Here is a 14,726-nt window from a genome sequence, read left to right as displayed (position 1 = left end):
ATGAGTTTGAGTGAACTCCGGGAGTTGGTGATGGACAGGGAGGCCATGTGTGCTGCAGTTCATGGGGTCGCAAAGAGTCAGACATGACTGAGCAACTGAACTGAACTGAAAGACAGGCTATCTTAAAACCTATCCTTAAATCAAAGCACCTGTGTGGAAACAAGTGGTGACACTTTTTCCAGCAGCTTCTCTTCAACAAATAGGAATCAGAAATGTCTACTTGTCAGATTTCTGACTCACTTCACTAATTAATTGTGTTTTAGTTCCTTTTCAATGATTGAAACATCAAATGAGGAAGACCAGGAGCTTAGTTCTGGAAGTCCCATTTGGCGGCAAGTATATGTGGCTTAAGAAAGAGGGTAAAAGCCAAACTCTCAAAATGGTGGCCCCTAAAGCTACCAATCATGAGGCCCTTTGCTTGATAAGCATGGTATAATTGAAAGAACCTTGAGTAGGGATATTGGATCTTGTTTAGGCACAGCTGCTAACTTTCTCTGCCTCAGTTTCCCCAATAGTAAACTAAGCAGTTTGACTAATACTGGAAGGCCTTTCTAATCAATTATTTTAGGAATTGTAAAAAGAGTCTTTTGTCTCAAGGGCTGTGGTTCTTAATCTTTATTATGTCACAGGTCCAATTTGCAATTCACTAGAATGTTATGGCCCATTTCCTCAAAAAAGGCACATTGTTGTGGAAGTCTACATACCATTTCAGAGGCTTTATGAAGTTCCTGAGTCCATAGATACTGGGTTAAGAACTGTTTCTTTCAGGCGATAAAAGAGCTTATCTTCAAAAAGCAAACATGAAACAACAATGACAACTACCTGGCCTTTATCCATCTTAACAATTTTCCCCAGCATTTGATCCCAAAATGGAACTCCTACAGAACAAACACAGTCTGCCTTAAAAAAAAAAAAGAACTGTTTTAAACTTTTGTTTCTTTCTGATTGCTTGGAAAGGAAGCTGTTAGGACAAAGCAGGAAGAAGAATAATTCAAACAGACATAGGCTTTGACATGCAAAACATGCTTTGCAGATTTGTCCTAAGTATATAAAAGCAGGAAGGGCACCTTCCTGAGTCCACATTGGAGGGATTATAGAGGCATCACTCTTTCTGTCTGGGCCATAGGAGCAGATGCATTCTTGGCAATGTAGTACTATGCCAGAGCTCCAAACTGGCACTAAAGTCCATATCTTCAGTAAGAGAGACATGGTAAGAGCCTCCGAAGTTCAGCAAACATTCCTACTCCCTTATTTCCAAGGTAAGCAATGGCCCCAACTCAAGTAATTTTTAGTTCAGGGTAAGACTTCTAAGATCAATCTTTAGCCCCAAATCTTTCAGAGATAGATGGCCTTTTGAGGAGGCAGGAAGTTCAGAAAACAGTTGAAAACTGAGCTCCTCTCTTCGACTCAGGTCAGTGGACAGCTTGGTTTCTGCAGTCTGGCTTGAGGAAGTTCAGCCATTCACAGTCTTATAGGAGCTCAAGATAGACCTTCTAGGGGAATGAAGAGAGAATACAAAGGAGAAATAAACTTGTGTATAGGACATGTGCCCCTTATTTTATAGCCTCCCAGAGCCTGAAGGTGCAGGGACAGGAAGAATCTGCTCTTCAGCACACAAGGATTTGAAGAAGACCCTTCTAGAACCTGGAAAGGGTCCCCTGAGGCCAAGGATTTTACAACCTGAAAGGGAAAGAAGAGAGTAAGGAATTAGCTATGATTGGTTAAGCACTTAATAGCCACTGGGCAGTAGGGCCTCTCGTGGTAGGTAGCAAATCTGCTGAGTAACAGCAGCTGGCTAGGAAAAAGCCCTTATAACTCAGATTCCATAGACCAGGCCCAATATGGTGCTATAATCAGGGCTGGAAACCCTGTGCCTTTAGCTTGAACTCTAATCCTCAAAAAGTCTACAGGGGATATAGAAGCCTGATATCTCTGAGATTTACCCCCCTTGCCGAATGGTCACTGCCTTTATGGCCCTACAATAACTCCAGATTTCCTTTTACTGGGACTTTACCTTCATGAGAGCTGACAAGAAAAAGCTTATCTACCCACAGACCTCTGAGGACTGGCAGTGATAGGAAGAAAAGGAAGGCTGAGGAGTACATGGAAAGCTCTGCTCCAGATACCTGGATCTTGTTTATGCATGTATTGGTTTATATCATGCCAACACTCTGATTGTCAATCAGAACTTCTAGGCAGAGAAAGAAATTTCCATGATCTCCATGGCTCTGGTGATCTTAGTAAGTTACGTATCCCCTCTGAACCTCAGTTTCTTTATATGTTTAGTGAAAGTACATATTATCTTCCTTATTTCTGACATTTGATATGGACTAAATGAGCTAATGGATGTGAAAGTGTTTTGTATTTGACATATATAAAGAACTAAGGATGAAGGTTCAAGGAGTATGAAATAGTGATTTGGGCTGAAGGAATGAAATCCCTCTACAAATACTAAGGTAGACTCTTGGGACTTACCAAAATATCAAATGAGAGTTTACTGATATTCTTACAGACCTAAAGGATGTCAGAATTAAAAGGTTCCAAATGTTTCATTTTACATATTAGGAAATTGAGGCCCAGGAAAGGAAATGTAATTGCCCCAAATATCACAACCTAGGATTTCTAATGACCTTGATTCAAAGGCAATTCATAAAATTATACTGTAGTTTGGCTGAGAGAGAAAGAAAGAAAAAGTAAACTTAAAAACAGAGAACCTCAGTATTAAATGACAGTAAGTATAAGGGTCATGTAATTACAAAGTAGTAAACTGAGCCACAGAGGTGAATTCCCACCCTCTAGACCTACATGGCATTCCAGTTCTCAAAAACTCAGATCTCATAAAAGAAGGCATATGTGTAACAAGGTTTTGTAATCAGAAGAGGATACTACATACCTGAGGCCTCAACTCTCATCTCCAGGAAGTCTGCCTTGAGAACTGCGGGTAAAGGATGAAAGACATTTCACTAAGACTCTAGAAATCAGAACTGGAAAGGCAAAACAAGTGGGTGGGTAACCCTTCCAAGACAGTGCCAATCAGGCCATTTGAAAAATTAGGAAGTGATTCCATCCAGATATTTCAAAACATCTCACTCCATGCTTATAGGTTAGGCTACCTTTCTAGCAGATTTAGAGAGCCCAGTGTCCCAGACACAAAAACATCTTTCAGGTGCTACCACAATCCTTTGAGTGTCATACAATGGGAGGCTAGGGGAGACCAGAGAAATTGCCCTAAGACCAAAGACTACATTCTATGATTATCTCCAATGAGAGAAGGGCAAAGAGGAAAGGCAAATACCTTCTATGAAACATGAATCTTCCTTTGCCTCAGAGACCAAACAAGCTTTGCCTGGCCTCTTGATGTCTTTAGATCAGTCCTATGGTCACCTTGTCTAGAGATGGTTGGAGGAAAGAGAAAACCCTGGAGAATTAAGGTCCATATAATGTGGGCAGAAAATCCCAGACAACAGCTGGTCCCAGGGCTATGTTCTCAACATTGTTTTTCTCCTCTCTCTTGAGTCTATTTATACCTACTCCCTGAGTGATCTTATTCCCATTCATGATTTCAATTCCCATCAAGCACTGAGACCCCACTCCCACCCCAAAGGATACTATTCATATTGTAGTATATGTGAATAAATTTGTACAGTGTCTGTACTCAATAATTCTACCCCTAAATGTATGTAGGTCCAGTACCAATTACTAGTCTAAGTTGTAGTTACCCATTGGTCATTACTATCTGGATGTCACACAGAATCTTCATACACAGTGTCCAAAATTGATCAGAGAAAGTTTTCCACAAAACCTGTTCCACCATGATTAACTATTGCTACCATCTACCCAGCTATCCAAGTTAGATTTTTTCTCTCTTAATCCTTCTCCAATGTTCCATATTTGAAAAGTCATTAAGGTCTTACTGAGTCTACCTCAAATCTATCCTTTCATTCTATTCCTGCTAACAATGCCATATATCAAGACCTCATCAACTCTTGCTAGGATGATTAGCCTCCTAATTGGTCTCATTGCCTTCAGGTTTTACTCTCCTATCTTCCTCATTACCAACAGAATGTGTGTGCCTTTCAAAATAATTCATGCAGATTAGAATATGCATTGTCATTTTTTAAGCTTTTAAGCTCTCCATAATGACTAGGGGATAAAGACTGAACTCCTTGGTATGTTATATAAGGCCTTTATAATCTGGCCCCAATCCATCTTCCTGGCCTCACTTCCAGCTGAGCTTCTTCCCCTCAACCCCACATTCCAGCCAAAGTGGAACACTAAGCTCTGTGTGAACTTGCGTTGAATAAGTGGTTCTGTCTTACTGAAATATTTCCCCCTCCTTTCTCTTCTTTTGAGTTTTTAATTTTTAAATTGTTGTATATGGGAGATAAATGAAAAGTGAGGTCATTCAAATATCAGGTTACATATAGTCAGGTGTACAAATTGGAGGCAAAAAGGGGCACAGCAAAGGTTAAATAGATTATCATTTTCATTAGCGATGAGATGAGATTGACTGTGGCTAGTCTAAGAATTTTGACCAGCAGCCAGCATGTAGATGCACTGATGAAAATGGTGGTTACAAAACTGGGGTCAGAAATAAAAACACCAATACAGTATATTAACACATATATATGGAATTTACAAAGATGGTAATGATGGCCCTATATGCGAGACAGCAAGAGAGACACAGATATAAAGAACAGACTTTCGGACTCTGTGGGAGAAGGCAAGGGTGAGATAATCTGAGAGAATAGCACTGAAACATGTATATTACCATATGTGAAATAGATCACCAGTCCAAGTTCAATGCATGAAACAGGGCACTCAAAGCTGTTGCACTGGGAAAACCCAGAGGGGTGGGATGGGGAGAGAGAAGGGTGGGGGGTTCAGCATGGGGAGGACATATGTACACCTGTGACTGATTCATGTCAGTTTATGGCAAAACCCACTACAATATTATAAAGTAATTAGCCTACAATTAAATTACTTTTTAAAAACGGGTCTAGACGGAAGGGGTGCTTTTGTCATGTCTATGCTGAATGGGAGGACTCTGTAGGTATCTAGGAAGGTGACTCATGACATATTGGAGGACTGGTGTACCCACCTTGGTCTTACACACTCCTGCCAAGATAGAATCTGGGGATAAGGAAGAGGATTAAATTTAGGTTCCAGAGGCCTGAATATAGGACTGGGAGGGTCATCCTCCATCCTGAAGTGCCTGCTTTGGCCATAGTACCCTATTTTGCAGTTGGTTCAAGACTTCTCTGAGCACTATGACAAAGCCTAGGCAATGGTTAGCAATCTTTCCACATTTTCAACATCAGTTTGGCTATAGTTTCCCTATTAGAAATCAAGCTGCCTTAAAGATTCTACTGGACTTTGTTCATGCCTAGTACATATACAGCTCAATGCCTTGGTTCCCTGTTCAAGACTACAGAACAATAGTTCTCATTTTCAGTGTATTCTACCCATCTTTCAAGCTTCATCTCAGATACCACTACCTCTAAAAAGCTTTCCTTTAGATATGCACACTTCATTCTGTTAATTCAAGATTGCTTTATTCTATTTTCCTGGTATTTATTTATCATATGGCTTATCCTAGGGAGGGAGGAAGGACTACCCAGAAGTAGTAAATAGTCCTGCTTATAGGCAGATGCTTTAAGAATATTAAGGTGTCTCTTTCTGTTTTTCTTTTTTTCCCCCCCTCAAGCCTATCTGATTAAGCCTGCTTCAAAAAATATTCTAGGCAAAAACTTTATCTTCATTATATCAGTAGGAGAAATCTAGGGCTTTGACCTCGCTTTCATCTGTTATGGTAGAATAAATGGTAAATTATTGTCTAAGAAGAATTTGGTCTAGACTAGAGTTCCATGTGACTGACTGCCAAGCAGAATTTCAGTGGCCTGCTATTCAGAATCATGTCCTGGTGAGTCAGGGCCCACAGTTTTAACTAAATGATGTCTAACCTATCCCAGCTCCAGTGCTTGTAAAGGCATATTACTCTGCTTTTAATTGAACACCCAGAAGAGTTACACTCCTATCACCCACCAGGAAACACAATTTTGATCTCTCTGATAAGCAACACTAAGTGAACTCACAGAAGAGTCCCTGAAGGATAAGCAATCATTTCTCCAAGTGTTCCAATCTAAAGGGTCCCAAATGATAGGCCTTGAAAAGTCTATACTAGCATTTGAAGAATTTTAAAAACAAATTAATTGGAAAGAAGAAAGGAAAGAAATGTAAAAACCTAGATTCCCAGGTGCTACTCCTGGGGATTCTGTTTTAATGAGTCTAGAGTGGAAGGCAGGAATCTGTATTCATTTTTTTTTTCCCTCAAAAATTTCCAGGTGATTTATATGTGCAGCCAGTTTGAAAACAGCCACCTAAGTCTAATGCTTACCTCTGAAATCAGGACTATGCTCATTCTAAGGCCATTTATGTTAGAATATTGCACTCTATATATTTCTATCGGTTGCCCTTTTAGAATAAAATAGGATCTAAATAAGCAAACTAACCAAAAAAGACCTACAATGAGCATAATATTTTTGCAATACCACTTGGCATGTGAGTACTGTGTGTGTGTGAGAGAGAGAGAGAGAGAGAGAGAGATTGAAAAACAGAGTCAGAGGGGCAGAGACAACAAATACAGAGATAGACAAAGAAAGAGACATGGAGAGAGAGACAGAAAGAGTCAAAGAGATAGGGAAACTGAGAGACAAAGAAACAGAGACATAAGTAGAAAAACAGAAAGAGAGAGAAAGAGACTGAGAATTACAGAGACAGAGAAAGAAATAGTGTAAAAGAAACAAATAGGTAAGAGTGACATAGGCAGAGAGACACACAGGTATAGGGAAAAGGCAGAAACACAAGTTAAGATTGGGGAGACAGAAAGACAGTGTTGAGGGAGAGAAAGGAACAAACACAGTCAGACAGAGACAGAGCTATAGGAAACAGAAAAGGAGAATGTTAAGATAGTAAATGACACACTCATGATGCATTTATTAAAAAGTGATTTGGTTGAAGTTCTGTCACGTGCATCTCTTACCTTCCTGTTTTCCGGGAAGCTGTTTCAAAGAATCTGGTCCTGGAAGCCACTCTGCAAACAGAAGTCAACCAAGTCCCATGAACTGCTCTGAAATACGTGTGAGAACCAATGGCCAATGGAAATGAGAATAAAATATGAACCAGACAGGCCACCAATGTCACGTTCTGCCTTAGCTTGCAAAGGATCTGGGTCTGAGGGAAAATCTACATATCAGAATGTGAAATGGCTCAGACGCCATAAGCACTCCCAAGGCTATGGCTGATACTTTCTGCTTCCCCTTAGTTCAGAATGGTCTAAGTATGATATGCATTCAGGCTACTCTTGGGAGAAATAAGTAAAACAAGTTATTGGTTTCAGAGTATAGTTTTTGGCATTTTATAAATACACTTAGCTAATCAGTCCAAGTGGTAGAGGCTTTTATTTTCTTACTTCCTCAATTTTACAATTATGAGACAATAAACACAAGAAAAAGGAAAACCAGGAAGCAGGATACTGAGAGGGGTCCCAGGCACTGGCTATGGAGAAGCCAGCCAGGTTAGTTTTGTGGCCAAGCAAGGCTGGTCCCTAAGAGGTGCTGTGGCCCCATCTTAGCTGCTCTATCCCTGGTCTCTTGGCTTGCAAACCAGCCTCAGAAAGACCTGCTGGATATTAGTTCTGTTCTTACCCTGTAAGATGCTCTTTGGAGAATGAGAGTCATTTTGGAAAAATTTTAAAATCATACTTTCCCTTTTTTTAAAAAAAGCCTTAAAGTACAAGTAAAATGAACAAATCTGTTCATTAAATTACTTTAAAAACAAGTAGTAATAATAAGATAAAAAATTTCCAGGCCAAGGAAGCATGAAAGCAGCAGGTAATCTTATTACCCTACAGAGGTCAGGGCAACTAAGAAAAATGGGTGTCCTATCAGGCATTAAGTTTTAAACACTTCAGCTTAGGAAAACTCTCAGGAAACTCTCCCAGTAGAAAACTCTGAACAGGGCTGGTCTGTGACAGTTCCTTTCACTATGAAGTGAATGATGCCCCAGGGTTGTGCATTGTACACCCTTTATAGCCATAATGATAATCTTAAATGCATTCTTAGTGATCTAAGGTGGGCTTTAGGTCAAGGTTGAAAAACAGCCCTACTTACACAGATGATGGGATTTCCCCTGCATTGCCAGCCATAACATCTGGCTTTGGTTCTGGTTTCTGGGAAGTAGTTGCCCGGCAGGGAGGGTCTGGAGGCCTCACTGGGGGTCTGATGATGGTTGGCTTTTCTCCCGGAGGCCGCACTTTGCTGAAACTGTCAGAGTCTCCTGGAAGAGAGAACAACAAGAACTTGAACAGTTAGCCAAATTGAACACTACTCCTCAGGAGATACTTGATATTGCAGTGATATTGGCCACCTTTCTTGGTCCCTGTTTCTTTTTGGTTACTAACAACTCTGGATTAAAAAATTATTCTAGCAGCTATCCCTTCAGATAGTCTATGTTTGAACTCCAGCTCTGAAATTTCATATTTGTGTCACCTAGGGCATCAATTTGCTCAGTCTCAGTTTCTTCAACTATATAAAGACCAATAATACACATAGCAGGTGCTTAGTCAATATCTGATCACTGAATAGATGGACATGAGTTTGAGTAAGCTCCAGGAATTGGTGATAGATAGGGAAGCCTGGCATGCTGCAGTACATGGGGTCGCAAAGAATTGGACATGACTGAGCAACTGAACTGAACTGAACTGAGGGTATCAATTTGCTCAGTCTCAGTTTCTTCAACAATATAATTAAGACCAATAATACATTACCTTACAGAGGCATTGGGAGAATTTACTTAGGTACTGGCTCAGATGGTAAAGTGTCTGCAATGCGGGAGACCCGGGTTCGAGTCCTGAGTCGGGAAGATCCCCTGGAGAAGGAAATGGCTAGTCCACTCTAGCACTCTTGCCTGGAAAATCCCATGGATGGAGGAGCCTGATAGGCTACAGTCCATGGGGTGGCAAAGAGTTGGACACGACTGAGCGACTTCACTTTCACTTTTCACTAACATGTTTAGTATTGTGACTGACACATAGCAGGTGCTTAGTCAATATCTGATGATGAATTTGTTATAGTCATCATCACCAAAAAATCAGGTTCTTTTCACTTAAACCTTGACTATTGTAGCAGTCTCCTAACTGAACTTTCTATCTCTATGTCTCTAGTCTCCATGTGACTCAGCACAAAATAAATACACATAATTTTTTTTAATAAAACAGTTCTGGCAGGAATATATTGAAACAGATGCATGTACACATTGCTCGTAGCACTATACAGTGGGCTTACTCTATCTAGATAGCCTGACATCAAGAATTGTGGAACAATGTGGATGAAATGCAAAATAATACATATGAGACAGTTCATGCTCATTGATCCAGTTAATCCACTTTGAAGAACAGACCCAAAGAAATTAACCCAAGAGGAAAAAATAAGCAATCAGCACAAAAACATGCTTCTTAATAGCACAAAGTCAGACTCAAGCACAAAGGAAATAATTAAATTCTTACAGGCATTTAACCAATACATATTATGCATGAACTAACAAGGATTTGGACTAGGTGAAAAATGTATTCATATAAAATAATATTAACTGAAGAAAAGGCCACAGAAATATTCATGGCCTGATGAACCCCATCTGGAAATAGACACATGTGTAACTATGCAAGGGTGTTATCAGGTTTTGATATTCATTCAGTTTTTGTCAGTAAACCCTGATAATCACTTTTTCTTCTACAAAACTTTTTAAGGTAAATGTAAAAAATATCAACTTTTATCCATAATCCTTAAGTATTTGAAAATTGTTTTTCTAGATTTTCTCAGTGGCTACAAAACGTACAGGATGAAGTTCAAACTCCCTAGCAAAAATTCAAGGCCTTCTATGAGTTGGTCCCAAATTATTATCCCAGGCACTAACACTGGACTTTAACTCCAGCTCTACTTTTGTTAAACCAGTCTCCTAACTGGCCCTATCAAAGCAATCCCTTGGTTCTTACTTCTAGATGAGACAGTATGGTACAGTGTGAAAAGCAGAGTCTTGAGTTGGGCAGATCTGGCTTTCAGGCCTTGTTCTGCTATTTCTAAGCTGTGAAACCCTGGACAGTTATTTCAACTCTTTGACTATGAAGGTATTCATCTGAGAAATGGGTATCCTCACGAGGTAGTTGTAAGAACTAAATTAGATGGCTGATAGAGAGTACCTAGCTGACAGCTGGGATAAGTGAGTGTTAGACTCTGTCCTGCTTCTTGTCCAATATATACCCTTGTTTTCATGTTTGATCTGTATTGAAAGAAAAAGAAAAGAAAGAAAGTGAAGTCGCTTAGTCATGTCTGACTCTTTGCGACCCCGTGGACTGTAGCCTACCAGGCTCCTCTGTCCATGGGATTCTCCAGGCAAGAATACTGGAGTGGGTTGCCATTTCCTTCTCCAGGGGATCTTCCTGATCCAGGTATCAAACCTGGGTGTCCCGTATTGCAGGCAGATGTTTTACCCTCTGAGCCACCAGGGAAGCCCGATCTGTATTGAAACCACCCCTAAACACTCAGCTCAAATCTCAATCCTCTGAACACTCCACCTGGCATAGGTAATTTCCATCCATGTAAATGCTCATAAAGTACATATATTGCTCTGTAGGGTTTTTTCATTCCTCTAGCTAGTCATTCTTGTGAGGGAGACAGATATGAAAAAAATGATAATGATAATACAGTATGATTTGTGCTCTAATGGTGATATGAGCCAAGTACTATTCAGTCACACACAGAGAAATTCTGTCTCCCCATCTAGGCTGTATCTTACATTTCTGGACACACCATTCCCCTTAGCACCAGGTCATGTACACAGAATTGTAGCTAAATAATGACCAAAATAATAATAATAATCTAATTTTTCTAAAATGTTATACCATTCAAAGTACTCTTCAGATAACTACTGATGTTCACAATAAGCTTGTAAGGAAAGAATAGTAGATGGGTCTTATCTTCTCCATTTTACAGAGAAGTAAACTAAGGTTTGGAAAGGTGAACTCACTCATCCACGATCACATAATTAGGTAAGTGGTAGAGAGAGGACTAAGACTTATAACTCCTATTTCTGCATCCACTGTTTTTCTCAGTGTTTGCTGTTTTGTTGTTAGTAGTAGTAAAAGTGAAGTGAGTCAGAAAGAGAAAGATAAATATCATATTTTAATGCACATATATGGAATCTAGAAAAATGGTACTGAAGAATTTATTTACAAGGCAGCAATGGGAAAACAGACATAGAGAATAGACTGTGGACATGGGGAGAGGGGAGAAGAGGGCGAGATGTATGGAAAGAGTAACATGGAAACTTACATTACCATATGTAAAATACCTATCCAAAGGGAATTTGCTGTATGGCTCAGGAGACTCAAACAGGGGCTCTGTATCAATCTACAGGGGTAGGATGGGGAGGGAGATAGGAGGAAGGTTCCAATGGGAGAGGGTATATGTATTCCTATGGCTGATTCATGCTGAGGTTTGACAGAAAACAACAAAATTCTGTAAAGCAATTATCCTTCAATAAAAAATATATTAAAAAGGAAAAAGTTATAAATGATAACAATAATGATAATGGTAATAAAATAAGTAATAAAAATTTAGCTACCATTTTTTATTGAACACCTGCTCTGTTCTAGGTACTATGATACTATACTCAGTCCCTTATGCACATATTCTCATTTAACACTAACCATAACCCTGAAAGATAAAAAGTATTATACCTGTTCTACAGCTGAAGAAACAGAGAGATAAGTAACCTCATAGTTAATTGGCAATAGATCCTGGTCTATCTACTTTCCAAAGCCCAAGTAGTCACAAGTACCAGTGATTTTCAACCCTGGCTAAACATAGAGAACATTGAAATTATATAGTACTGGAGACGCAATAGCCAGAGATCCCAGTTTAATTGATTAGGGTAGGACCTGGGTATGGATATTTTCTAAAAGTTCCCCAAGTGACACTATGTATAGCCATAGTTGAGAACCTCTAGCCACATGATGGTTCTTGCTCACCTGCAGATCAGATTATAACAGTTGACAACACTGTTCCATTTCTACTGGTTGCTGGAGTGAGTACTGGATAGGAAGCATACACTTCAATCAGAGCCAGAAAACATTTCTACCTGAAGCTGTGTCCACCCTAAGGCTATCATTTCCTTTGATGAGAGAACTGGATGACACTCCCTGATGACACCCCATTCATTTACCAGTTGCAGGCACATCCAAATAGACATCTACCTAGGGCCTTGGAAAACAAATGTCATTAGACTTGCATCTTCCTAGGCTCTTTATGAAAGTGAAAGTCACTAAGTCATGTCTGACTCTTTGTGACCCCATGTACTGTAGCCTGCCAGGCTCCTCTGTCCATGGAATTCTCCAGGCCAGAATAAGGGAGTGAGTAGCCACTCCCTACTCCAGGGGACCTTCCCAATTTTGCGATCAAAGCCAGGTCTCCCACATTGCAGGTGGTTTCTTTACCATCTGAGCCACTAGGGAAGCCTGAGAATACTGGAGTGAGTAGCCTATCCCTTCTCCAGGGGACATCCCACACCCAGGAATTGAACCATGGTGTCCTGCATTGCAGGTGGATTCACCAGTTCAGCTGCCAGCCTCCTTATTGGGAGCTACAAATTGATGTTTCATTATAAAGTCGAACTTCGGAATAGTAGCAAAGGGCTTTCTTGGTTGAAAGACCCCAATGTTGTTCTCTCCTACCTCTAATGTGTCACAGCAAAGCCACAAGTTAAACAGGCAGAGAGGGAAGAGTAATAATACCCAAGAGTTGAGAGACCTAGATTCCAGTATTAATACTAAAACTAACTTGCTGTGTGACCTTGAATGGATCATTTCCCTACCTTTACAATGTGGACTTGGACTGCTTTCCAGATCAATGGGTCCATGATATAAGTCTATAGGCCTATATCTTTCCCTGCTGACCTTCATATGCTACTCTAAAAGCCTGTTCTGATCATGTACCTAATCAGTTTGAAAAAAAAAATCTACAGATAGCTAGATAGATAATAGTTGGTTTTAGATTTCACAGCTCCCTGTTATCTGCAGTATATGCACAAACATTTTTAAACCTGGAATTTATTACCTTCTTTGGTCTCAATTCAACTGATCATTCTGGTCTACCTTTCCACCATTCCTCTTCACATATCCTATAGTCCACATAAATAGTATTACTTCTTGTTCCATGTACACATCATACAATTAATAATCTCTTTTTAAGATGCCCTCTACCCCTTCTTATATACCACAATTTGCATCATCCATCAAGATTCAACTTAAGTTTCATATCTTTTGGAAGCCTAATATGCTGCAAATTCCTTTCTCTCACTCTTACAGCACTAATCACCTTGTACTTTAATTCAGGGCTCTTTGTTTTGTTGACTTTACCTCCCCGATTAAGATGGAGCAACCTGAGAGCTAGATCTAGGTGAGATCTCTCTCTTTATTCAGCAAGGGCCCAAGTAAATTGCCTTGCATGTAGATGCTATTTAATACTCACTGAGAAAAGAAAAATGTAGCTCAGTCCACTAGAAGGACAATGGGAAAAGCTTTCCCTTTTGAAGTCCCCATTTGTGCCATCTGTGACACACACAAACATGATATACCCAAATTTGAGGGTTATTCTAAAACATAAACTGAAAGGTATTCAATTTATTGAGTGTTTCTTGAGGGGTTTTGTGCCCAGCCTTATGCTCTCACAAGAGATGCAAAAAAATGATTTGACATAGACTTTGCCATCCAGAGGCTTAAAACTGAGTTTAAGAATGAGTCATACTCATGGGAAATAAGCATGAGTATTGTAACTCAGCATCCACACTAAAGGGTCAAACTTGGGTGCCAAAAGAAATGAGTTAAGGGAGAGTTCCCTGGGGTAGGATTGTCAAAAGGCTGGACTTTGAGGAAGATGGCTAAGAAGCCTTCCTTGCCCCTTCCCCTTATCAATTGTCCTCCTATTCCTGAGTGTTTGGCATGGTCAGAAATAGGCTGAGGGTGGAAAAAGTAGCTCTGAGCTCTTTTATAACCTCTACATTTAGAGCTTGAGGCTTCTCATCAGCTCTAGAATATAGAAGAGTAAACATCTACCATCTTCCATGCCTGCCATTTCCTAAGAGGCTGTTACCCAATCAGTAGCACTACCATTTTTTGAACTTCTATTATATTACCAGAAATTCTGTATGCCTAATCTTACTTAAACACCAAAAAAAAAAAAAAAAAAAACTCATTTGCAATATAGGCATTGTCTTCACTTACAGTTGAGAAAACTGGCTCAGAGAAGTGAAGTTTACCTCATTAAGATCATGTAGTTAGTAACTGGATTCCTGTAAAATCAAAACAAATGCTACCTTAAACTGAGTACTCCTTATGTGCTAACTATATAGGTATCTCGTTTCATCATTATAGCAATCCTATACACATAAATATCTTCATTTTAGAAGTTAGAAAACTGGGCTCAAAGAGGCTGTGACTTCTCCAAGGTCCCACAACTAGGATGAGGCAGGACCAAGATTCAAATTCATGTCTCAGAGACTCTGGAGCCTAAGTCACACCTGAGACTTCACTAAGCCTTTTCAGCTTAGTGGTATTTATACCAAATGGTACTTCCTTGTAATTTATGTTTAACCTTGGACTTTAACGTGACTTA

At 39.8% G+C, this 14,726-nt stretch overlaps 1 protein-coding gene across 1 annotated transcript in view; it reads right to left on the bottom strand.

The window, feature by feature from the left end:
• Nucleotides 1-1,552: 1,552 nt before the first annotated feature.
• OPHN1 (oligophrenin 1) overlaps nt 1,553-14,726 on the bottom strand; it is a 597,166-nt gene continuing 583,992 nt past the window's right edge. Inside the window, exons 21-24 of the mRNA XM_052663238.1 lie at nt 8,172-8,337; nt 7,043-7,093; nt 2,894-2,935; nt 1,553-1,680 (exon numbers count right to left, since the gene is read on the bottom strand). Of these exons, the coding sequence (XP_052519198.1) occupies nt 2,902-2,935; nt 7,043-7,093; nt 8,172-8,337 (251 nt within the window). The 3' untranslated portion in view covers nt 1,553-1,680; nt 2,894-2,901. The remainder of the gene's footprint in view (nt 1,681-2,893; nt 2,936-7,042; nt 7,094-8,171; nt 8,338-14,726) is intronic.

Source organism: Budorcas taxicolor, chromosome X (genome assembly GCF_023091745.1).
Source record: "Budorcas taxicolor isolate Tak-1 chromosome X, Takin1.1, whole genome shotgun sequence".
Lineage (NCBI taxonomy): Eukaryota > Metazoa > Chordata > Mammalia > Artiodactyla > Bovidae > Budorcas > Budorcas taxicolor.
This window is presented reverse-complemented; position numbering and strand designations above follow the sequence as displayed.